The following is a 27,068-nucleotide window of genomic DNA, read 5'->3' as shown; positions in this document are numbered from 1 at the left end:
ATTTTTTTATATGATTTTTGTCTTTCAATTGAGTTTTGTGATTTCTTCAAAAAAGTGACGTGTATGTTGGACCAGGTCTGAAGCAGTGAAGAAGATTGGGCATTATCCTATTCCACACTGTGGTTACATTCATGGCTTCCAATTATTTGTTAGCTGCTTTTCTTTAAGCACAAGGCACAGATATAATGATATGCAAACAAAATAAAAATAACTGGCAATATCTTCTATTGTTCTAATTTAACATTATTAAAACAAAGCAATATTGTCTTAGAAGAAAATGGTAGAAAGCAAATGTTCTCAGACAGAAATTAAGTGTCAGTATGATAGCATATTATTTACACAACTTGGCTGGATTGCTTTCTGTGTCTCTGCCATGGGGAAGCCATATGTACAAGGAGATAAAAAAATCTAGTTGTCTGACATTCCTGGAACTGCTTTGACACTTTTAAGAGCTGAAGGCAGAAAGATTTGAAGTATGTGGAGCCTTTCACAAAGCATTCAATATTTGTTGCTAGGGATTCAGAGTAGGTGAACAAATGAGAATACTGAAGTGGTTTCTTAGAGAGGGAAACACAGAGCTAATTCTAAATGTTGACAAATATCGACTCCACTTTTAGTGTCAAAAACATGTCACCAACTTCACAAAAGAAAGAAAAAAATGGATAAACAAAGTACGACAATCTCGAATATCTGTTGGATCTGAGACCACAACGGTTTATTGTGCTATTGTTTCCTATTTGTGTATTTAAATTTTTTAATGATCACAGTTTATTTTTAAAAGTCGTCATCTCAACAATGATTTGTTTGATGACCTCTTTAATTTCCTATGTGTCTGGCCATGAATATATGTATTTTGTTGAAACACCTTTAACAAGATCTCCAAAATTTTGCAAAAAAAAGTGTTGTATACATTTTGTTAATGTTAAGTACATTAGGTCACTAGTTTTACAAATTGAATCCCCTTTTAAAAAGTACCTTTTCTAATTTTGATTAATCATGTACAGAAACAATATTAATTTTGATATTTATCTCACATCAGCCATAGTGCTGAATATAAGTTCTAACATGTAACCAAGCTTCTTTTGAATTTTTACATATAAATCATGCCATTGTTGTACGACAATTGTGTTTCTAATCCTTACACCTTTTTTTTTCACACACTTACACTGCTCTTTACTATGAATTTGGTTTTTTTTGTTTTTTTTTTATTATTCATATGTGCATACAATGCTTGGGTCATTTCATTCCCCTGCCCCCACCCCCTCCCTTAACACCCACTCTGCCCCTTCCTCTCCCCCCCACCCCCTTAATACCCAGCAGAAATTATTTTGCCCTTATTTCTAATTTTGTTATAGAGAGAGTATAAGCAATAATAGGAAGGAACAAGGGTTTTTGCTAGTTAAGATAAGGAGAGCTGTACAGGGAGTTGACTCACATTAATTTCCTGTGCGTGTGTGTTACCTTCTAGGTTAATTCTTTTTGATCTCACCTTTTCTCTAGCTCCTGGTCCCCTTCTCCTATTGCCCTCAGTTGCTTTTAAGGTATCTGCTTTAGTTTCTCTGCGTTGAGGGCAACAAATGCTAGCTAAGTTTTTGGGTGTCTTACCTATCCTCACACCTCCCTTGTGTGCTCTCGCTTTATCATGTGCTCAATGTCCAATCCCATTGTTGTGTTTGCCCTTGATCTAATGTCCACATATGAGGGAGAACATATGATTTTTGGTCTTTTGGGCCAGGCTAACCTCACTCAGAATGATGTTCTCCAATTCCATCCATTTACCAGCGAATGATGACATTTCATTCTTCTTCATGGCTGCATAAAATTCCATTGTGTATAAATACCACATTTTCTTGATCCATTCGTCAGTAGTGGGGCATCTTGGCTATTTCCATAACTTGCCTATTGTGAATAGTGCTGCAATAAACAGGGTGTGCAGGTGCCTCTGGAGTCACCTGTGTCACAGTCTTTTGGGTATATCCCCAAGAGTGGTATTGCTGGATCAAATGGTAGATCAATGTTTAGCTTTTTAAGTAGCCTCCAAATTTTTTTCCAGAGTGGTTGTACTAGTCTACATTCCCACCAACAATGTAAGAGGGTTCCTTTTTCCCAACACCTGTTGTTGGTGGTGTTGCTAATGATGGCTATTCTAACGGGGGGAGGTGGAATCTTAGTGTGGTTTTAATTTGCATTTCCTTTATTGCGAGAGATGGTGAGCATTTTTCATGTGGTTTTTTGGCCATTTGAATTTCTTGTTTTGAGAAAGTTCTGTTTAGTTCACTTGCCTATTTCTTTATTGGTTCATTAGTTTTGGGACAATTTAGTTTTTTAAGTTCCCTATATATTCTGGTTATCAGTCCTTTGTCTGATGTGTAGCTGGCAAATATTTTCTCCTACTCTGTGGGTGTTCTCTTCAGTTTAGAGACCATTTCTTTTGTTGAGCAGAAGCTTTTTAGTTTTATGAAGTCCCATTTATCTATGCTATCTCTTAGTTGCTGTGCTGCTGGAATTCCATTGAGAAAGTTCTTACCTATACCTACTAACTCCAGAGTATTTCCTACTCTTTCCTGTACCAACTTTAGGGTTTGTGGTCTGATATTAAGATCCTTGATCCATTTTGAGTTAATATTGGTATAGGGTGATATACATGGATCTAGTTTCAGTTTTTTGCAGACTGCTAACCGGTTTCCCAGCAGTTTTTTTTGAAGAGACTGCTATTTCTCCATCGTATATTTTTAGCTCCTTTGTCAAAGACAAGTTGGTTATAGTTGTGTGGCTTCATATCTGGGTCCTCTATTCTGTTTCACTGGTCTTCATGTCTGTTTTTGTGCCAGTACCATGCTGTTTTTATTGTTATTGCTTTGTAATATACTTTGAAGTCAGGTATCGTGATACCTCCAGCATTGTTCTTTTGACTGAGTATTGCCTTGGTTATTCGTGGCCTCTTGTGTTTCCATATAAATTTAACTGTAGATTTTTCAATCTCTTTAATGAATGTCATTGGAATTTTGATGGGAATTGCATTAAACATGTAGATTACTTTTGGGAGTATAGACATTTTTACTATGTTGATTCTACCAATCCATGAGCATGGGAGATCTCTCCACTTTCTATAGTCTTCCTCAATCTCTTTCTTCAGAAGTGTATAGTTTTCCTTGTAGAGGTCATTCACATCTTTTGTTAGGTATACACCTAGGTATTTGATTTTTTTTGAGGCTATTGTAAATGAAATTGTTTTCATACATTCTTTTTCACTTTGTTCATTATTAGTGTATAGAAATGCTAATGATTTTTCTATGTTGATTTTTCTATGTTGCTACCTTGCTGCACCTATTGATGATGTCTAGAAGCTTCTGAGTAGAGTTTTTTGGGTCTTTAAGGTATAGGATCATGTCATCTGCAAATAGGGATATTTTGACAGTTTCTTTACCTATTTGTATTCCTTTTATTCCGTTTCTTGCCCAATTGCTCTGGCTAGGAATTCTAGTACTATATTGAATAGTAGTGGAGGTAGTGGGCATCCTTGTCTGGTTCCTGATCTTAGAGGGAATGGTTTCAGTTTTTTTCCATTAAGTATAATGCTGGCTGTAGGTTTGTCATATATAACTTCTATAATGTTGAGGTACTTTCCTTCTCTTCCTAGTTTTCTTAGAGCTTTTATCATGAAATGATGTTGGATCTTAGCAAAGGCTTTTTCTGCATCTATTGAGATGATCAAGTGGTTTTTGTCTTTGCTTCTGTTAATGTGGTTTATTACGTTTATTGATTTTCATATGTTGAACCACCCATGCATCCCTGGAATAAAGCCTACTTGCTCATGGTGAATAATCTTTTTGATGTGTTGTTGAATTTGGTTTGCCATTATTTTGTTGAGGATCTTTGCATCAATGTTCATTAAGGAGATTGGCCTATATTTCTTCTTTTTGGAGGTGTCTTTGCCTGGTTTTGGGATAAGTGTAATACTGGCTTCATAAAATGTGTTAGGCAGTTTTCCTACCCTTTCTTATTTCGTGGAACAGTTTAAGGAGGGTTGGTATCAGTTCTTCTTTAAAGGTCTGATAGAATTCAGCAGAGAATCTATCAGTTCCTGGACTTTTCTTTTTGGGGAGACTCTTGATTGCTGCTTCAATTTCATTTTGTGTTATAGGTCTATTCAGGTGATTGATTTCCTCTTGGTTCAGTTTTGGATGATTATATGTATCTAGAAATCTGTCCATTTCTTTAAGATTTTCAAATTTGTTTAAATATAGGTTCTCGAAATAGTCTCTGATGATTTCCTGACTTCCATGGTGTTTGTTGTTATTCCCCTTTTGCATTCCTGATTCTACTAATTTGGGTTTTTTCTCTCCTCATTTTAGTCAGGCTTGCCAGGGGTCTATCAATCTTGTTTGTTTTTTCAAAGAACCAACTTTTTGTTTCATTAATTCTTTGTATGGTTTTTCTGGTTTCTAGTTCATTGATTTCAGCTCTTATTTTTATTATGTCTCTGTTTCTATTTGTTCTGGGATTTGCTTGTTCTTGTTTTTATAGGAGTTTGAGATGTATCATTAGGTCATTGATTTAGGATCTTTCAGTCTTTTTAATATATGCACTCATGGCTATAAACTTTCCTCTCAGAACTGCTTTTGCTGTTTCCCATAGGTTCTGGTAGGTTGTGTTTTCATTTTCATTGACTTCCAGGAAATTTTTAATTTCCTCTTTTATTTCATCAATGACCCATTGTTCATTAAGTAATGAGTTATTCAGTTTCCAGCTGTTTGCATGTTGTTTGTCTTTACTTTGTTGTAGAGTTCTAGTTTTACTGCATTGTGATCAGATAGTATGCATGGTATAATTTCTATTTTCTTATATTTGCTGAGACTTACTTTGTGCCCTAGGATATGATCTATTTTGGAGAAGGTTCCATGGGCTGCTGAGAAGAATGTATATTGTGTAGAAGTTGGATGAAATGTTCTATAGACATCAAGTAGGTCCATTTGATCTATTGTATATTTTAGATCTTAGATTTCTTTATTGATTTTTTGTTTGGATGACCTATCTATTGATGATAATGGGGTGTTAAAGTCTCCCACAACCACTGTGTTGGAGTTAATATATACTTTTAGGTCTTTCAGGGTATGTTTGATGAAACTGGGTGTGTTGACATTGGATGCATATAGGTTGATAATTATTATTTCCTTTTGGTCTATTTTTCCTTTTATTATTATGAAATGTCCTGCTTTATCTCATTTGATCAATGTAGGTTTGAAGTCTACTTTGTCAGAGATAAGTATTGCTACTCCTGCCTGTTTTCAGGGGCCATTGTCTTGGTAAATCTTCTTCCAGCCTCTCATCCTAAACCTATGCTTATTTCTGTCAGTGAGCTGGGTTGCCTGTAAGCAACAAATTGTTGGATCTTCCTTTTTAATCCATTTCGTCAAGTAGTGCCTTTTGATGGGTGAATTAAGTCCGTTAACATTAAGTGTTAGTACTGATAGATATGTGGTGATTCCTGTCATTTAGTTGTCTTAGTTGTTTGAAGGTTTGATTGTGTGTACCTAACTTGATGTTACTCTCTACTGTCTTGCTTTTTCTTTTCCTGTAGTTTGGTGCTGCCTGTCCTTTCATGGTTAAGTTGGGTGTCACTTTCTGTGTGCAGGATCCCTTGCAGAATCTTTTGTAATGGTGGCTTTGTGGTCACATATTGTTTTAGTTTCTGCTTATCATGGAAGACTTTTATTGCTCCATCTATTTTGAATGATAGTTTTGCTGGGTAGAATATCCTGGGGTTGAAATTATTTTCATTCATTGCCCGGAAGATCTCACCCCAAGCTCTTCTTGCTTTTAATGTTTCTGTTGAGAAGTCTGCTGTGATTTTGATGGGTTTACCTTTGTATGTTACTTGTTTTTTCTCTCTTACAGCCTTCAGTATTCTTTACCTAGTTTCTGAAGTTGTTTTAATGATGATATGTCGTGGGGTAGTTCTATTTTGATCTCATCTATTTGGTGTCCTGGAGGCCTCTTGCATCTGTATGGGAATATCTTTCTCTAGATTTGGGAAATTTTCTGTTATTATTTTGTTGAATATATTACACATTCCCTTTGCTTGCACCTCTTCTCCTTCTTTGATGCTCATGATTCTCAAGTTTGGTCTTTTGATGGAGTCAGTGAGTTCTTGCATTTTCTTTTCACAGGTCTTGAGTTGTTTAATTAATAGTTCTTCGGTTTTTCCTTTAATTACCATTTCATCTTCAAGTTCTGAGATTCTGTCTTCTGTTTGTTCTATTCTACTGGATTGGCCTTCCACTTTGTTTTGCAATTCTGTTTCATTCTTTTTTCTGAGGTTTTCCATATCCTGGGTATTTTCCCCTTTAATGTTTGTCTATTTTTGTCCTAAATTCATTTATCTCTTTATTAATCATGTTCTCTGTTTCACTTTGGTGTTTATACAGTGCTTCTATGGTTTCCTTTATTTCTTCTTTTTCTTTTTCAAATTCTCTATTTTTGTTGTCTTGGAATTTCTTGAGTGTCTCCTGTACATTTTGGTTGACCATATCCAATATCATCTCTAGAAAATTCTCATTGAGTACCGGTAGTATGTCTTCTTTTAAATTATTTTTGTGGGCTTCATTAGGTTCTTTTGCATAGTTTATCTTCATTTTGTTTGAGTCTGGATCTGAGTATCTGTTTTCTTCATTTCCCTCTGGTTCCTGTACTAATTTTTTGCTGTGGGGAAACTGGTTTCCCTGTTTTTTCTGTCTTCCTGTCATTGTCTTTGGTGTTGTTACTGTCCCTGTACTGTGTGCAATTAAATATTTTCTGACTTGTAATAATAGCATTAGTGATATTTAGAATGGAAGGGTGATAGGGGATGGAAAGCAAAGAAGTTAAAGGAAAAGGGAAAAACAAATAGTCAAGTAGAAAAAAAAACAAAACAAAGAAACAAAAAAAATTTCAAAGATATAAACAGGGAGAGACAGTGTACTAATCAACTGTAAGCTGAAAAGGCATTAGAGGGACAGACAGAGGATTGAAAATAAAAAATAAAAAGAATAAAGATAAGAATAAAACTAAAAAATAAGTAAATGAAAGAAAAAAATTTATATATAAAGATAAAATAAAATAAAACAAAATAAAAAATAGAAAATAAAAAAAAAACCCTTCAAGTTCAAATGGAATGAAGTTTCAGTCTTAATAATTTTGGTGTTTGTCCCTCAGCCTCCAGTCCTGGAGATGGTGCCTCAAATGTTGTTCTGTAGTTGTCTCATTAAAGGGGATGCATAAAGTAGAACAAAACTTGTCTGCGTCTTCCCAAGCCGTCTGGGCACGGGTGTCTGGCAGCCCAGGGGCCCTCCTGGTTTCTCCGTTTAACATGAAGTGGAGATGCTCTGCACAAGCTGGAGGTGTGTAAGGGTCAAAGTTTTGCCTCTTCTCGGTGGCCTTGCCTGCAAGGTGTGTCTCCAGCATCTCTGCAAGATTTCACTATAGGATGCATGCTTTTTGCTTCTCCTCTCTAGGTGCCATCTTGGAATCTCCTCCTTACACCTTTAGTCACTTACTCTTTCATAAGTTATTATACAACCAGGAAATAATCCATTTTATCTTCCAGATTGTCAATGTTATTTTTCATGTATCACCTGTAGTATTCTCATACTTTATATATCTCTACCATATCTTTGACTGTTTTCTCTTTTGTGTTTCTAAGATTCTTTAATTCTGTCTTTTATTCTTTTTATAAACCTTGCTAGAAGTTTTTCTATTTTTTAAATGTTTCATATAAAACCCTTTAGACTTGCTAGTCTATTCCCTTATTTAATGTTTTATCTTCAATTTGTTAATTTCTGCTTTTCCTCTTCCAACTAACTACAGTTATTTTTGTTACAAACCTTCCACTGTCTTTCTAGAATGGTTTTTAGTATCCTAATACATTGGGGACTTTTGTAGTCACCATCATTTTTTATTGAAATATATTTCCAACAACGTAGTCTGGATCATTTTCATTTCTTATTATTCATTGCCTTTTGCACTATGACCAAGTAAATGGCCAATTTTCAAAATGTTCCTTTTTGCTTATAATAAAAATACATGTTCTCTGATTTATTGGCTAGAGACCTACTAATGTTATATTTTTAGCTCCTTATGTTATAAGCTTCTCTAAGCCAAATATTGTATCTTCATAAGTTTTATATACTTAGATTAAAAGAATAGGAAGAGGGTGTTCAATGAGTACTAAGTCTACAGTTATAGGAATAAGAAATTCTGATACTCTGTTGCTCAGTAGGATGACTGTAGATAACAAAGTATTGGATATTTCTAAAATTTAGAAGGAAGAAGTTTGAATGTTGTTTACCAAGCAAATGATAAATATTTTGGAATATGGATATGTTTTACCTGATTTAAACATTACTCAATGGATACATGTATCAAAATACTACATGGTACCTTGTAAATATGTAGTTATTGTGTTCTTACCTATCAGTTAAAAATAAATTTAAACTTACAAAGAACCCAAATCTTAGAGTATTACCTACTTGTAACATTCAAAACACCAAATGAACTAGAAACAAATGAACTGGAAAATGAGCCTTCAACTTCTAATCTTCAATAAAGATCATATTTGCCTTTCTTAAAGAAAAGCTTATTAACCTTGACCTTTCTAAAGAAGTTTCAGTCAATGTTACTGAAATATGGTAATTTATTTATCTAACAAGGAAGAAGTAAACAAATATCTGTGTTGCATATGAATCACGTTGGCTCTTAGTTCTTTTTGTTCCCTAGTTATATGCAGCAATCCAAGGGTAAATGATCTACTTTCCACTCCAATGGATTTTTATTTATTATTCTTCATATCTTAATTCAATAGTAAAATTAGAATCCTATGTGCATCAGAGATGAATACATTTCATGATAGTGTGATTTTTGGATAAATAATCTATGCCAGTTTGTAGAGCTGATACATGGTCATAATGCAGTAAATTGTTTTATATGGTAAAGTAAGATAATGAATGATAAGGTTTAATTAGGCAGTGATTTCAAGTTTGATTGTTGATTTGTCATAGCTTCATAGTATGACACTATAATTTAAAGACTTTAATGAAAATGAATTAATTTGAAAGCTCTTCCTAATTCTCCAGCAATTAAGTGATTTTTCTCTCATCCTCTAAAACTTACTTCTATACATGAATGAATTTGAATAGCATCACAGTGGGCAAAATCACTATGGTTAGTTATAATGAAAGGCAATCACAGTTGAAGGCATTATGTGTTTTATTGACTTGCCAACTACACCCTTTTTCCAAATTCACACAAAACACTGCAGATAAATCAGATCTTCTATTTGTAGGAAAGAAAAGGAATTTTTCTCTTTCAGACACACCTGAGAAAGCGTATATATGTAACAAGTTAAATGATAAAGATCTTTAAATACTTGAGAATATTAAGAGAAGAATAGAGAATCTTAGTATGTGCATTATTAATTCTTAGGCGGGTCTATTTCGGTATGCTCTGTATGGGGCAGGGAGAGATTGTTACCATATGGTTGTTCTCAGTAAACAATAAATGTGCCCTTTGGTGTTTGGCAGAAGCATTAGACAATTTGTTTAGAGTAAAGCTTATTATTTTCCCATATTAAATTCCTCACTTTCAACACTGTTAATGCATTATCTGAAAATTACTAATACTTGCTTCACTTTAAGACTATGTTCCCTTTCTACAGAATCTACTTCTACCCACAATTATAATGTTAAACTAAAGATTGACTCTGTTTCCATTAAAAAACTTCAGAAATCGATTCTCTTTCTCCTGCCACCTTTTTAGCCTGATTCTAGAACTTTTAACTCTTTCTAATGTCTTCATCAGGAAATACAACCAACATAAGGTATTGTGTGTGATATCAGCACACACAGGCATTTCCATGGGAGACAGAGATTACAGTCTAGTTATGTAATTAAATGCAATGAAGAAAGGAACTTCCCCTACCTCCTCACTCTTCAGAAGTCTATGTTGGATTCTGTCACCCAAACTGTAAGTTTTCCTAGGGTCACAGCAGAGTCTTTTCTGAACTAAGTGAATAAACTCTTCTTTGTATTCCAGTAAATCCTAAACAAAACAGTAACAGAACAAAATTGAGCTATTAATGAACCATTGTGAGGCATCTCTCTACTGTGCCACACTTCTTCCTAGATTAAGACCTTGAAAATGAGATCCAAGCCTTCCAGTGTTTCTATAGCCACAACAGCCTCTATCAATATGCAATAGTGAATGCTCAATAAGTTGGTAAGTTGGTAATGAAGGAAAAATTCATTAGTTAAATATGAAATAATGTTAAAGTAGTCCATTTCACATTTTAGTGGGTAAAACTGTGTTGTCAATGTAGCCAAAGGGAAAAGGGAATGATGTGTCACTTAACTCATTTAGACTAAGGCAAGGTTCATTCTTCTATGAAGTCGTTGTTATAAACACTTCCCAAAATTTTCCCAAGATATATTCCTAAGCCAAAATCAGTTTGACTATCTGAAATTATTGATCACATTACCAGCATCTTTTTTTTAATTTAAAATGCCATTAAACAAACCGAATCCAACAACACATCAGAAAGATCATGCACCATGACCAAGTCAGCTTTATCCCAGGGATGCAGGGGTGGTTCAACATATGCAAATCTATAAATGTAATACAGCACATTAATAAAAGCAAAGACAGAAAACACTTGATCATCTCAATAGGTGAAGAAAAAGCCTTCGACAAAATCCAACATCACTTCATGATAAAAGCTCTAAGAAAACTAGGAATAGAAAGAATGTACCTCAACATTGTAAAGGCTATTTATGACAAACCTACAGCCAACATCATACTTAACAGTGAAAAACTGAAACCATTCCCCCTAAAATCAGGAATGAGACAAGGGTGCCCACTATCCCCACTCCTATTCAACATAGTCCTGGAACTTCTAGCCAGAGCAATTAGGCAGGAAGAAGAAATAAAAAGAATACAAATAGGTAAATAAACTGTCAAAATATCCCTATTTGCAGACGACATGATTCTATACCTTAAAGACCCAAAAAACTCTTAGACACCATAAACAGCTACAGTAAGGTGGCAGGATACAAAATCAACCTACAAAAATCATTAGCTTTTCTACACACCAACAACGAACAAACTGAGAAGATATGTGGAAGCAATTCCATTCATAATAGCCTCAAAAAAACTCAAATAGCAAAAAAAACCAAATACCTAGGAGTAAATTTAACAAAAGATGTGAAGGAACTCTACAAGGAGAAAGAAGAAAGAGATCGAGGAAGATTACAGAAGATGGAAAGATCTCCTGTGTTCATGGATTGGTAGAATCAACAGTAAAAATGACTGCAATTCCCATCAAAATCCCAATGACTTACATCACAAAGATTGAAAAATCTACTCTAAAGTTCATTTGGAAACACAAGAGACGGCGAATAGCCAAGGCAATACACAGCAAAAAGAGTAATGCTGGAGGTATCACAATATCTGACTTCAAACTATATTACAAAGCAATAGCAATAAAAACAGCATGGTACTGGCACAAAAACAGACATGAAGACCAGTGACAGAATAGAAAATCCATATATGAATCCACATAACTATACCCACCTCATTTTTGACACAGTTGCCAAAAACATACAATGGAGAAAAGACAGCCTTTTCAACAAATGTTGCTGGGAAAAGTGGTTATCCATCTGCAAGAAACTGAAACTAGTTCCATGTCAATCACCCTGAATTAGTATCAACTCAAAATGGATCAAGGACCTAAATATCAGACCTGAAACTCTGAAGTTACTACAGGAAGGCAAAGGAAACACTCTGGAACTAATAGGTATAGGCAAGGACTTCCTTAATACAACCCCAGCAACCCAGGAACTAAGAGAAAGGATGGACAAAAGAAATGGTCTCCAAACTGAAGAGACCACTCACAGAGTGGGAGAAAATATTTGCCACCTATACATCAGACAAGGGACTGATAACCAGAATATACAGAGAACTTAAGAAACTAAATTCTCCTAAACTCAATGAACCAATTAAAAAATGGGCAACTGAACTTAATAGAACTTTCTCAAAAGAAGAAATTTAAATAGTAAAAAAGCCTATGAAAAAAAGCTCACCATCTCTAACCATAAAGGAAATGCAAATCAAAACCACTCTAAGATTCCACCTCACGCCCATTAGAATAGCCATCATCAAAAACACCACCACCAACATGTGTTGGTGAGGATGCGGGGGAAAAAGGAACCCTCGTACATTGTTGGTGGGAATGCAAGCTGGTACAACCACTCTGGAAAAAAATTTGGAGACTTCTTAAAAATGTGAACATAGACCTGCCCTATGATCCAGCAATCCCACCCCTGGGGATATACCCAAAGAAATGCAACACAGATTACTCCAGAGACATCTGCACACCCATGTTTATTGCAGTGCTATTCACAATAGCCAAGTTATGGAAACAACCAAGGTGCCCCACTATTGAAGAATGGATCAAGAAAATGTGGTACTTGTACACAATGGAATTTTACTCAGCCATGAAGAAGAATGAAATCTTATCATTTGCAGATAAATGGATGGAACTAGAGAACATCATTTTGAGCGAGGTCAGCCAAGCTCAGAAGACCAAAAATCGTATGTTCTCCCTCATATGTAGACTTTTGATCTAGGGCAAATGTAGCAATGTGGTTGGACTGGGACCACATGACAAGGGGAGAGCACATTTGGGTGATTTAGAAATAGGTATAAAACCCAAAATATGAAAGCATTTGATGTCCCCACTCCAGAGGAACTAATACAGAAACCTTAAAGCAACAGAGGTTATCATAAGATGGGGATCAGTAACCAGGGTAAAGATCAGTTAGAGATGAATCAACATGGGTCATAACACGTGTGTGTGCACGAAAGCAATGCTAGGAATATTTCTGTATAGCTATCCTCAACTCAACTAGCAAAAACACTTTGTCTTCCTTATTGGGCTTGTCTCTTTTCTTCAACAAAAGTATTGATAAAGGCAGAACAGGACCTGCCTGGAACTGAGGGGGAAGAGGGGGAGAGGGTGGGGGAGGGGAACAGGGGGGAGAAATGATCCAAACAATGTATGCACATGTGAATAAAAGAATAATAAAAAATAAAATAAAAAGCCATTAAAATAAGCAATGTTGGAGGAACTCTTCTTGCCAAGATCCCTACTGGGTTCCTGGCTTTCTTCACTGGAGGTTTAAAGGCAAAGCAAACCACTTTTGCTTCATTTGTTTTGTCTCTTTCCTCAGGTGTCACTGACCTGGACAGTTTCTTCCAAATTTACTAACCTAATAATTTTATGCCTTTCTCTTTCTACACAGTAAATTGTCCTACTTAAGTCTCCTTCCAATCAAGAAGTTACCTTGATTTCCCCATATGCCAATATCCTTAGTAAAGGTACCTTTTAAAGGTACCTTTATGTAAAAACCAATTTTGACAATAAAATTATACCCATCCATTTATATATCAAAATTTTAATTTTGCTTCAGTCATTCTAGGTAGAAATTATTGTAAAATATTTCCTATTGCATTGTCTTCTTTAAATGAGCATAATTGATACAATTTCTCTTTCCAATGTTAACTTGTATTCATCATAGGTTATGGTACTGACTTTTTTTTGTATGTATGAGTTTGCCTCTACACAAAATAAGAATGGCAGATGTGAAAAGTTCTGTTGTCAACTTTGTAGTTTTTCCCATCACCTCCTCTATAATGAGACTATCAGTTTTCATTTGTTCATGATGACACCCTGTTTTGAGTAGGGGCTTTGTTTTCTCCTTCTAATAGCTATTGGTTGATTGTATATAAAGAATATAAGTACTCTGAACTGAGCTTCTAGTGTGTCTTATTAGTATATCAGATTCAGAAAGAAAGGACTACATTATATGAATATTACATTCAAAGTTTCAGAAAGTTGAAACTGTACGAAATTTGACCAAGGTAACTATAGATCAGATTCAAATTGCAATGCCCCTTGAAAGATGTTACATGGACAGTCTTGAGAATGCATTAAACTCCAAATTCCAGAAAGCAGGATCTGCTTGCAATTGACCTGGAAAGGAAGTATGTATCAAATATAATACCAATTGCTCTATTTTAAGAGTTACATTGCCAATCTTGGATAGAAAAAAATCATATTCCATAGAAATTTAATTCTAGATTTAATGAATATAACTTAGCATGGATAAACTATGAAAGTGTTTGGAATGAGCATGGATGAATTTCAATCCTCACTAGTTGCTAAACCTCAATTTCTTCATTAGTTAAATAGAAAATTACAAAACTGTTGGGAGAATGAAATAAAGTACTTATAACATTTACACAATAAACTACACTCTTTAATACTCATAAGTAATTCATTAAATATATAAATAGCTTTTCTGCCTCCTTCTCAAAATTGATAAATACAATGGTAGGATTTGATATCACAATTAAAATATACAGGAAAAAATTTAAATCCTATAAATATATTTCCCTTAATTTATTTTATACAAGATATATCATTAGGGTTTTTGTCTTTTATCAGCTTATGGTGCTTATGTCACAGAATAAACCATCAGGACTGGTGATATTTGTGAAGTGCCAAAAACATAAGGACTCAATATGCATGATCCAAACTATTATTATATATATTGATTTGTACAAAAACTATGTTAGAAGCAATCTATGCTTTTGAAAGAACACTACATCATTCAAAATATGGTATTTGTAAAGAAGTCAGCTATATTATGTTTATATCGAAACAGTTAGTTACCTTTTCATCCTTGAACAGGTAATTAGAATTAGAGCCTCTGTACTAAAATTATGTGCTCCTTTGCATGTTTGTAAAGTATTTTACTTCATTGTTTCAAGTAGTAATGTGAAAATATAACTAGACTCAATTTAGCATGACTTTCTGAGTTTGCATTGCTTTCCTAGGTTCAACCTAGGTACTGTTAGAAATATCAAGAAACTGAATGTCAACTGATGAATCCCAGCATCTGACTCCATCTTGCTCTCTTTCAAGATCACTCCCTTACAATCTTATGGGAGTCTTTGACTCCCATGAAAATCATCATGTCACTGCCACCCCCTTGTGGTACCACCTCCATGCTCAGTCTTGAGTTTTTCTCTGCCCTGTTTACATGGTTTAAATTCTGTGGGTAATTATCAAACTACCCATTGCAGAACCGCTTGACACCTTTGCTCCTCCCTCAGGTTCAGCAAAACTACAACCCTAGTTGAATTCAATTCTCCACCTACCCCTAAATGGAACTGAAAAAAAGACACACAACTACACTGATATTACATTGAATTCACCATTGCAAATTAGAAGTGCACCATTAAGACTTCCCAACAATCATTTGATACTTCGCCCTCTGTCCTGTAAGGATTTCACATCTTCTCCCATTTTCAAATATCTCATTTCCCATCTTCATAGACATTGATCTTACTCTGTTGAGAAAACTGAAGCTCTCAGAAGAGAACTTCTACCTATAAGCATCTGTACCCACATTCCGTGACTCCTTCCTGTTAGTGAATTGATAACAGGTGAATTATATCTGTTCCTCTCCAAGTTCAGTCTCTCCTGTGGTTAACCACCCTCTCTTGCCCCTGTTCAAGGGTTTCACTTCAGCACTTTTTCCCATATTGTACTACATTCTCTAGATTTTTCTCTCTGATTGATTATTCTAATCGGCATACATATATGTTGCTATTTCTTCCATGCTTAAAAAAAATCTTCTCTCCTTTTCCCCTGATAGTCTCCCACTACATTGTAGCAAAATCTTTAAATAGAATTTTGTGCTTTCTTTATCTACACTTCTTCCTCCATCTTTTCATAATCTCCTCCATTCTTTACTCCTCCAATACCAATGCTAGTCAAGGTCACAGTGACCTTCTCCTTACTAAATCAAATGACAATTCATAGCTTTCCTTTTACTTGACCTGTCAGCATCATTCGAAATGGTTTATTACTTTGAAGCCAGGAATTTCCATAGATTGTCAAATTTCCTGCTGATATATTTAAACACATTAGTTGTTCTGTCCATTACATCTTCTTGGGGAAATTCTGTAGGCATTTTCTTACTTTATCCAACCTAGACTGCTAAGCTTTCCAGGCCTGCTGAGAGCTGTTGCCTTGTGATATTATCACCATCATTCTGGTAATTCCCTTTATATCTCGGTCCTGGATACCATGTTTCTTTCTTTTTGTGGTAAATATCCTTCAGAAGCTCTGTGAAAACTAGTGCATGCAAAACAAAAATACTGAGAACATAAACATTTGAAAATACTTTTTTTTAAATATAAGATTTTATTACTTCTAATCACTAAGCAGCTTAGTAACATTTAAATATTTGTTGGCTTTTTCTTTCTAGTATCCTTAGCAGGTTGCCTGTGTGCTTTTCTTTTTAAATACCCTTTAACCCAACTGTTAACAAAGGAAAAGGCAACTTCTTCAAATTCTACCTATGTTCTCAAGGTTTGTCATTCATTTGGCCAGGCTCCCAGCTTTCACCACAGTTTGATTCTCCTTTGAAGTCTTCTTTGAAGTCTCACAAATAGGCAGGATTGGCACCAGGAAGCTTGGCAAATAATAACCATTCATTTACTTGAAATTTTTCAGATTTTACAGAATATGTAGGAGGGGTTTTTCTTGTTGTTAATGTGCTCTGGAGGATTATAACAAAATACTACAAACTGTGGCATATAAACAAGGTCAAGTTGCTTGCAGATTCCTGGTGAGGGCCCATTCCTCATACTCATTGCCCTCTGGTCATCTAAAGACACTAATGCTTACCACAAGGGTGTCATATGACCTATTCATCTCCAAATACTATCACCTTGGGGATTAGGATATCAACATATGAATTTGAAAGATACACAAATATTTAGACCATGCTCAGCAAATTCTGACCTCTTTGCAACCAGTCAATATTTATTGCCCAAAACATTTTTGCAATAGCATGGTTTTAAGTGGATTTTTTTGTCTATATTTTAGTGAAAAATCTGATATATCCCAGTGAGAAGTATTTTTAAAGAATTTTGGCAGTGTCATTCTTTTAGACTTGCCAGTTGGCTTTCTTTAGCCAGAGCATAAAGTTCACACTTTTTAACTTGCTTTTTTATTTTAAATATTGTATTTGTTAGAATAATGAAATAATTAAAAATTGGAAAATAAAAAGGGGAAATAGAGGATAAAAAAGAGGGGGTGAATATGATCAAAGAATATTATATGCATGTATGGACATCATAATGAAAGCCCTTTGTACAACTAATATATACTCATAAAAATCTGATTTTTAAGTATATAATACAATCTAACTATAGTCACATAATATACAGTAAATATACAGAACTTATTCATCTTTTCTGGCAATTATTTTATTTTCTTTTAATTGTTGTGCTGGATGGGGGTACATTGTGGTATTCAAAACTTATTCGTCTCTACAACTCCCACCCCATAGTGCCTGGTAACCATCATTCTATTTTTTGTTTACATGAGTTCAGTTTTCAAGATTTCTTATGTATATCATATAATGTAATAATTGTCTTTCTGTGTTTGAGTTATTTCACTTAGAATATTGCCCTCCAAGTCCATCCATGGTGTGGAAAGTGGCAGGATTTCCTTCCTTTTTGAAGTCAAATAAAGTTTAATTGTCTATGAAACTTTCATAGTCTATATATCAATATCACATTTCTTTATCCATTCATCCAATGGACATCTTTGTTGTTTCAACATCTTGGCCATTGTGATTAATGCTATGAATGTGGGAATGAAAATGTTTCTTCAAGATAGTCACTTCATTTCCTTTAGAGATGTACGTCTCAAAACATAGAAGCCTTAAAAATTTGACACACTTTTAACACTATAATGACATACTTTTAACAAACATACACACACACACACACACACACACACACACACACACTTTTTTTTTGTTTTTACATTTACTCATATGTGTATACATTGTTTGGGCCACCTTCCCCCCACCCTGCTTCTGGGCAGAACCTATTTTGCCTTCTTGTTCTCCAATTTTGTTGAAGAAAAAACATAAGAGATAATAAGAAAGACAGCATTTTTGCTAGTTTGTGATAAAGATAGCTATACAGAGAGATTCCTAGCATTGCTTCCATGCACATCTGTATTGCAACCCACATCAGTTCATCTCTACAAGACCTCTTCACTACTTCCTGGTCCCCTCCCCATAGTGGTCTCTGCCAGTTTAAGATAACTATATTCACTCCTCTACAGTGAGCACATCAACCACATTCAAGTTTTAGGTTTCCTTACCTTTCCCTATTCCTCCCATAACTGTTCTCCGTTTAGTGTGTGACCTATGTCCAATAATATTACTGCATTTGTTTCAGATCTATAATCCACATATGAGGGAGAACATGTAATTTTTGGCCTTCTGAGCCTGGCTCACTTTGCATAAGATGATGTTCTCCACTTCCACCCCTTTGCTTGTAAATAACAAAATTTCATTTTTCTTTATGGCTGAATAAAATTCCATTGTGTATAAATACCACAGTTTCTTAATCCATTCATCATTAGTGGGGCATCTTCGCTGTTTCAATAGCTTAGCTATTGTGAATAATGCTGCAATAAACATGGGTGTAATGACCTGAGTCGCATTCCTTCTGGTGTAGCCCTACAGGTGGTATTGCTAATATGGCAGATTTATGTTTAGTTTTTTAAGAAGCCTCCATATTGTTTTCCAGAGTGGTTGTATTAGCTTACATTCTCACCAGCAGTATATGAGGATTCCTTTTTCCCCCTTATCCTTCCCAACATTTGTAGATGGTGGTGTTCTTGATGATAGGTATTCTAACAGGGGTGAGGTAGAACCTTAGTGTGGCTTTTGATTTGCATTTCCTTTATGGCCAGGGAAGGTGAGCACTTTTTTATGTGGTTTTTTTTTTTTTTTGGCCATTTGGACCTCTTCCTTTGAAAAAGGTCTGTTTAGTTCAGTTCCCACTTCTTTATTGGTTTATTGATTTTTTTGGAGAGTTTAGTTTTTTGAGCTCCCTGTATATTCTGGCTATCAGTCCTTTGATGTATAGCTAGCAAATATTTTTTCCTACTCTGTGGGTATCTCTTCAATTTACAGACCATTTCTTTTGTTATGCAGAAGCTTTTTAATTTCATGTAGTCCCATTTGTTCATCCTTTCTCTTAGTTGCTGGGCTGCTGGAGTTCTACTGAGGAAGTCCTTGCCAATACCTATTGCTTCCAGGGTATTCCCTGCTCTTTCATGTATTAACTGCAAGGTTTTGGGTCTGATATTAAGGTCCTGTATCCACTTTGAGTTGATATTCATACAGGGTGATAGGCATGGATCTAGTTTCATTTTTCTGCAGGCAGATAACCACTTTTCCCAGCAACATTTGTTGAAGAGTCTGTCTTTTCTCCATCGTATGTTTTTGGTGCCTTTGTCAAAAATAGGGTGTATGGATTCATATCTGGGTCTTTTATTCTATTCCACTGGTCTTCATATCTGTTTTTGTGCCAGTACCTTGCTGTTTTTATTGCTATGATTCTGTATTGTAGTTTGAAGTCAAGTATTGTGATATGTCCAGCATTGCTCTTTTTGCTGAGTATTGCCTTGGCTATTCAAGCTCTTTTGTGTTTCCAAATGAACTTTAAGGTAGATTTTTCAATCTCTGTGATGAATGTCATTAGGATTTTGATGGGAATTGTGTTGAACATGTAGACTGCTTACCTCATCACATTCTATTGGATGTTTTGAGAACTACTACTGTAGGTAATGTGTGGTAGTCAAGAGGCTGATAACACTGAATTTTTGGAAAAGGACTCAAATTGAATTGAACATGTAGGTTTCTTTTGGGAGTATAGCCATTTTTACTATGTTGATCCTGCCCATCCATGAGCACGGGAGATCTTTCCATCTTCTATAGTCTTCCTCAATCTCTTTCTTCAGTGATTCGTAGTTATCCTTGTAGAAGTCATTTACATCCTTTGTTAAGTTTATTCCTGGATACACACATGGTTTTAACACACATCATGTATAAACACATGAAAAGTGTATTTTAAGAGTGTATGTGCACTGATGTAATTATTACATAATTACATTATAATTATTACACAGTAATATAATAGCATATAATTATATACATTATATTTAAATAGGCAGAGTAGATGCCTACATTAGCTTTGGAATATCTATCAGTTTTATATTGTGTCCTTAGGTATTTTTCACATGTATACGTCCATTCTTCCCAGTCTTATAAAATGATTCCTGAAACAAAGGATTTTTGTCTTCCATTTTCTTTACCTCTGCTGATTCTCTCCTCCCTGAGTATTGGCATTATAACTAAATAACTTATTTTTATTTTTTATTTTCTTAGTGAGTGAAGAACCAAGATCTATCTTATTCTAAATGCAAGTGTCCTGAAATTTATACCCAATTTCCTACTATTATGAGCATAAACTATTATTTAACATTCAACTTTAACTAGAAAAAGTATGTATTTATTATATAACAGTAATATATTTGTTATCACTCATACTTAAATGTGTATCCTAAGTGGTATTTAAACTACATATTGAATCATAGTTTTAATTGTTTATTTTTACTATTAGAATATAATTTAGATAGTGTTTCCCAGAACATTTTCATGTACTTTTTTTACTATTTTTCTACCTTTTAGGTGTACAAGAATTTCCAGAAAACATAAAGTGCTGTAAGTGTTTAACAATTATTGAAGCCAGTGTCAATCCCATTTCTAAGTGAGTATAAATGATTAAATTTTATTTATATTTATACTTCCATTGGATAATGTACTTAGATGGAATTTACACAATAACTGAATTTTAATGTTACACTGATGTAATATTTACTAGAATGATGGAAAAGAAATAACCAAATCAGAATAGTTTCGCCAAAGACAATTAAAAGCATTACCAAGAAGGAGTGCAATATTGGCCCAAGATAGCTCTACTTTGACGCAAACCCTGTCATCATTTTTGCATAGCTCTTAGGCATCATTCCAGAATGAGAGTCAAAGCTAAGAAAACAGTTACTAGTTATGGTCATGATGAGAAAGTAGCATTGAGGACTTGAAGGTTTAAGAGAGTATAAGATTTTAAAGTATTCATAAGTTCATTAAAATAGCTGTTTGTGTAATTCAGAGAAATTAGGTCTGACCAGAAATAGGAAGTACTTGTATACAAGAGATAACATGAAAGGCAAAGAGATATCCTGTGAGGATAACAGAACAAAAGATATAAATGATAAAGAGGCTAGTATCAGAAAAGGGATATTTGTGGTTCAAGATCTGTTAGTTAAGAAATTCCCTGGGAAAAGGAGATTCAGCATGAGGGCATGTTGGTGAATTGGATGTAGGATGAAGGGACAGCAGTCTGTGGAAGTAAGTGGGTCAAGAAATCATGAAGTGAATGGATAGGATGAGTCATGAATTTGACTCTTAAAGTCAAATGGAAGTGGAAATTAAATCTAGAAAGGCTACTGACAGTTGTAGTAATGTATTTGGAAGAGACTGAAACAAATCCATGGTGTTGGGATGCAGATAATGAGTTTTCAGAGTAAAGGTAGCTGTGAATTATGCAACTCTGACAGTAGGATTTGAACACAATTATTCAATCTTTCTTTGTCCATAAGCAGTTGAGGAGACTGGGTAAAGTCCATTGAAAAGGCATTCAGTGAATGGAATGCTTTTAGAAGGCACACAGAAGTTTTTCTCAGTGAAGTTGAAGGGATTGATGGGAGTTTTATAACACAGTATGCAAAAGATTGAGATACAAGAATAGAAGGAGGTCTTTACAGTGAGTGGTTTGTGAAACAATTTGATAACTTAGGTAGAAAGTAAGAAGCATCAATCAATAAAATGCATTTGAAAGTTACAATTATTCTACCTCAAAGTACAATATGGAAGGAAAAAAATCAAAACACTGAAACTCTTCTCCAAAAACTCTTAAACCAAATGCAATTTTCTCAATATTTCAATGAAGTAGATGTTACTAACCACTCACACCAGGAATACAGACATATCCTTGGCTTGAGTCACTCACACTAACCAGAGTAAATAATCAACTGGAATTTTTCTGTAAATTGCTCATCTTATTTAGAAATCATGGTAGGACTTTAAGAGTAGAAGCCAGACCGTGAATTACATATTTAGGAGTATAAAATCTATAGATTTCTTGACTATGTCTCTGAATTCCTTTCAAATATTTAACTCTTAAAAAGATGAAAAATATTATCTATTTCACCAAAAAGTACTTGAAACTGTAAACATTAAGCAGTTTGGAATTTTATAAAATATTATGCAATAGAAAAGTAAATTTAATTTGTATATTACTTTTCAAAGTTAGGTTTTCAAAAATATGAAAGTAAAATTCACTCATTTAAAGAGTATGCCTCTATGAACTTTGATAAATATATAGTCATTTAGCCATCACCATAATCAAGTCAGATTATTTTCAACATCCCCAAAAGTTCCCCTAGCCCAATCACCCACTTCCCTGATTACTCATCCAATATTTTGCCTTTTCCAAGATGTCATGTAAATGTCATCACACTTTTGTGTTGAACTCCTTTTACTTAATGTAGTGATTCTAAGGTTCATTCATTTTGTTTCAGTAATCAGTGCTTCCTTCCCATTTATTGCTAGCATGCAGTTGTGTGGCTATAACATGGTTTGTATATCAGTCAGTTGATAGACACTCAGGTTGTATCCAGTTTGGGGCTACTATGAATACTGCTGGCATAAATTATGCATTGGTGTTTATGTAAGCACGTGTCATTTTTATTGCCTAAACACCTGGGAGTAGTTTTCCAGGTAGAATGGCACCTGACTGCTTAACCTTGAAATAAACTTCCAAATTGTTTTCCAAAATAGCTATTCAGTTGTGCATTTCCATAAGCAAGATAGTAGCATTTCATCTTAATCATCATTTGGTAATATCAGGGGTTATTATAATTATTATTATTATTATTTTAACCAGTCTAGCCAATGTGGTTATTTCACTGTACTTTTAATTTATATTTTTAATATCTAATTAGTATCTTTCCATATACTTCTTTATAAAATGTGTTGCTTCTTTGGTAATGATTCAATTTTTATTTGCCTTTTTATTACTGAATTGTAAGAATTATTTTGGGTACAAGTCCTTTCACACAGTTTGTTAGCAAAAATTTGATCCAGTTGTATGGCTTATCTCTTCATATTGTAAATAGTGCCCTTCAAATGGAAGTATTTCATTTTGATGAAGTTCTATTTAATATTTATGATTTCTTATCTAAGAGATCATTGATGAGCCTATAGTCATGATTTCCCCTTATGTGCTCCTCTGAAATTTTTTGTAATGTAGATTTTACTTTGAAGTCTATGCTTTATTTACAGTTGATTTGAGGGACCACTCATGGTGGCACATGCTATAATTCCAGTTTTTCAGGAAGCAGAGATCAGGAAGATCACGATTTGAGGCCAGCCAGGCAAAAAGTTAGTAAGATCCTATCTCAATAAATAAGATAAGATTGTGGCACACATTATAATCCCAGCTACATGGGAGGCATAGTTAGGAAGATCACAATCCCAGACTGGACCCAGGATAAAAGTGAGACCTTATCTTAAAGATAACCTAAAACAAAAAAAAAGCAGGATAGGACGCATGGTTAAAATGTGAGAGAATTTACCTAGTAAGCACCAGGCTCTGAGTTCAAATACAAGGATTTATTTTGGTTTATGGCTTCAGACGTTTTAATCCATGGTTACCCTATGACTGGGCCTGTGGTGAGACAGAACATCATGGCAGGTAGGACTGGAGCTCAACTCATAGTGACCAGGAAGAAGACAAAGAAGAAATGCTCAGGGGCAAGATATACTCTTCAGAGGCACACCACTAGCGATCTTCCTCCTTCTAGTTTTCACCACCTCCCAATAATGACAATAAATTACTAATCCATTAGTGGATTAATTCATTGATTATGTCAGAGTCCTTAGATTCACTCACATTTCAATGAATGGACCCACCAGCTAGGGACTAAGCCTTCACCACATGAGCCTTTTGCCAGGGGCACTCCAAAGCCAAATCACAACATAGACAATCATGTTATCTGTAAGATCTTATTCAGTATTTTTTATCTATATGCCATTTATTTATTTTTCTTTCCTTATTGTCATGTCTAAGACCTATTTTGCACATTGAATACAAGAAGTAAAAACAGATATTGTTGTCTTATTTTCAATCTGAGATAGATAATCTTTCACCATGATGTGTTATTGTTACTTTTTTCATAAACGCCCTTTGTCAGGTTGAGAAATTTCCCCATAACCTGTCACTCACTTCCTTTCAAGCCTTCACCACCAGTTTAGATTTCTACTAGTAATCTTTTCAAGAAAATGTAGTCTTTCTCTTTCTTTTTTTTTTTTTTTACATTCACCATACTGTAAGCCACCACTTGGTTCCAAACCACTACGCATTTTTTTTGTAAATTTATTACATTGGAATCACCACTCAAAGCACAAAAGTTTGTGTTAGTTCTCTAATGTCATGTAGCAAATTACCACCAATTTAGCAGGTTAAAACAAGTATTTATCATTTTTTATCTTTCAATTTCTGTAGTTCAGGAATCTGGGCAGGGATGGTGTGGTTCCCTGCTTCAGAGTTTCAGGAGGCTATAATCAAAGTTTGAGTGGATCTGTATTCCCATCAGGAAACTCAACTGGAGAAGAATCCACTTCAAAATGCACTTAGTTAGTTGGCAGAGTTTGTTGCCTGGTTTCACAGCTGAGATTCCTAGAGGTCTGCTGGCTGTCAGCTAAATGATACTCCTGGGACCTGAAGGCTATTTACAGCTCCCTGCAGTGTAATCCTTTCCCTAAGCATTTCACAACTCACAATGTACAGCTTGCTCCTTCAAGGACAGAACCTGAGTGAGAGTGAGGTTCCTATAAGATGGAGTCATGTAATAGTTATAGAAGTGACATCTCACCATAGCTGCCACATTCTATTGGTTAGCAACTCATTATAGGTAGGTCCTGGTAACACTCAAAGGAGATTAAACAAAAGAGTCAACATCAGGAGGCCAGGATCATGGGAGTCACCTTACAATGTATGTTTGCCACACCTTTGATATCTGATTTGCTAAGACTGCTTATTGTAGATGAATATTGATTCTTCTGTTATTTTTAAAATATCTATTGACATGATCATGTGATTTTTCTTCTTTTGTTTCTCCATCTGGTGACTTACGTTGACTGATTTTTTTTATGTCAATCAAACATTGCATCCAGGGATGAATTATGCTTGGTCATGAAATATTAATATTTTTATGTATTGATTATTCTAATTTGCTAAAAATCCATTAACAGTTTTTCTATCTATGTTCATGAGGCATATTCTTCTGAAGTCTTTTTTCTTAAAAAAATTTTTTACCTAGTTTTGGTATCAAGGTAAAAATGGTTTTGTAAAATGAATTGAGAAATGTTCACTTCTATTTTATGTAGAACTTATAGAGAATTTGGCTTTTTTTCTTCATTAAATATTGGTAGAATTTGTCATTGCAACCATTTAGGCTTGGAGTTTTCACTATGGAAAAGATTTTTATTACAAATTGAACTTCCTTAATAGCTGTTGGGTATACCAATTACTTATTTCTTCTTAAGTAATCTTCAGTAGTTTGCATTTTGTAGGAATTTGTATATTTCATATAAGTTTTAAAATTTGTTGGCATGTCATTTTTCATAAAATTTCTTTAATGATCCTTTAATATCTATATTTCTATATATCTAGCTATTTCTGTATATCTACTCTCACTTTCATTCGTGGTATTGTGTCGTTTCAATTTTTGTTTGAGCATTCTGATTAAAGTTATATAAGTTTTATTGATCTTTTCATGAAACTACATTTGGTTCTATTGATTTTTCTGTATGGCTTTTCTATTATTTTTATTGCCTTAAGAAGTTTGTGAAGTATTAAGTCATGGAAACATTGGGAGATAAAACTTATAGGTTTGGGTATTTCTCTTATTTTACTTTCCTATGTAAATTTTGTAGTATAACTTGAACACCTTAACCAGGTCATTGGTAAATGTTATCACAATAAAACTGAAAATAACTTCTCAAAAAGAAAAGCAAAGACCAGAAATGCTAAGAACCTACCATGTCTCAGGCTTCTAGATACATTATTTTATTTTCACCTTCATAGCAACTACATTATGTACTAAATATTATAACCTTTTTACAGGTAGACATGCATGAAGCTAGTATTTAAATTCCTGGGTTTTTCATTATATTTTACTGTTTCTGAAGAAATAGATATTTTAATGAATTAAAAAATGTATTTTGAAATGTATAATGTTCAGCAATATAGAAATTAGCTAATAAATTATAATACATCTACTAGGCAGATATGAAGGTTGTATGTAGGATCACCATATGCCTCTATTTGCCCAAATCAACCCCATATACGTTTCTTGATTCTGTGTATTTAATACTAGCTCCCTTTTTAACTCTCAAAAGTGTCCTAATGTGAGTTATAGATTAGCTACTATTTATACATCAAAATTGAAATATAATTATAAAGCAAAGGGAAAAATAATGATGAAAGTTTGCAGTCATGCTAAAACAATAGGAAATTAGAAAGAAATACATGGATGATAATCATGGTTGTGTTAAAATGCAATTATGACTAATACTTTCCTATTTGTGCTTCACATGTTCTCTAATATTGTTATATTAATTTCACAATTTTAAACTGTGTAAATGAAAATATTTAGATGTAAAATGCCTTTCTAGTTAGAACAGAAAGTTTTACATTGTCCTTTAATCACAATGCATAAAACTTTTAATTTCATATGGCTTAACTGTTCTGCAGATGCCTGAAATGTTTGATTTAACTTCTAAAGTAAATGCAATAAGAAAATGAAAATGTTGAAACAACGGTTCTGGAGCCAACCTTAACATGCCTATTCCAGTAATGAAAATTAGCAATTATAAATGTATTTTGAAACAATATTCTAGTTAATGTGGAAAGAGCAGAATAAAAATAGCACTAAAGAAAAGTAGTATAATTGCTCTTTCATGATTCAT

General features: G+C 34.2%; 1 protein-coding gene across 8 annotated transcripts in view; it reads left to right on the top strand.

Moving 5' to 3' along the window:
* Positions 1 to 27,068, top strand: part of Lrrc7 (leucine rich repeat containing 7) — a 509,113-nt gene that overhangs the window by 227,306 nt on the left and 254,739 nt on the right. For all 8 annotated transcript variants that reach the window (XM_074079777.1, XM_074079774.1, XM_074079778.1 and 5 more), the window contains one exon: positions 20,664 to 20,742. In XM_074079777.1, the coding sequence (XP_073935878.1) occupies positions 20,664 to 20,742 (79 nt within the window). The remainder of the gene's footprint in view (positions 1 to 20,663; positions 20,743 to 27,068) is intronic.

This window comes from Castor canadensis, chromosome 7 (genome assembly GCF_047511655.1).
Source record: "Castor canadensis chromosome 7, mCasCan1.hap1v2, whole genome shotgun sequence".
Classification (NCBI taxonomy): Eukaryota; Metazoa; Chordata; class Mammalia; order Rodentia; family Castoridae; genus Castor; species Castor canadensis.
Note: the sequence above shows the minus strand (reverse complement) of the source record. Positions and strands in the feature narration are given on the sequence as shown.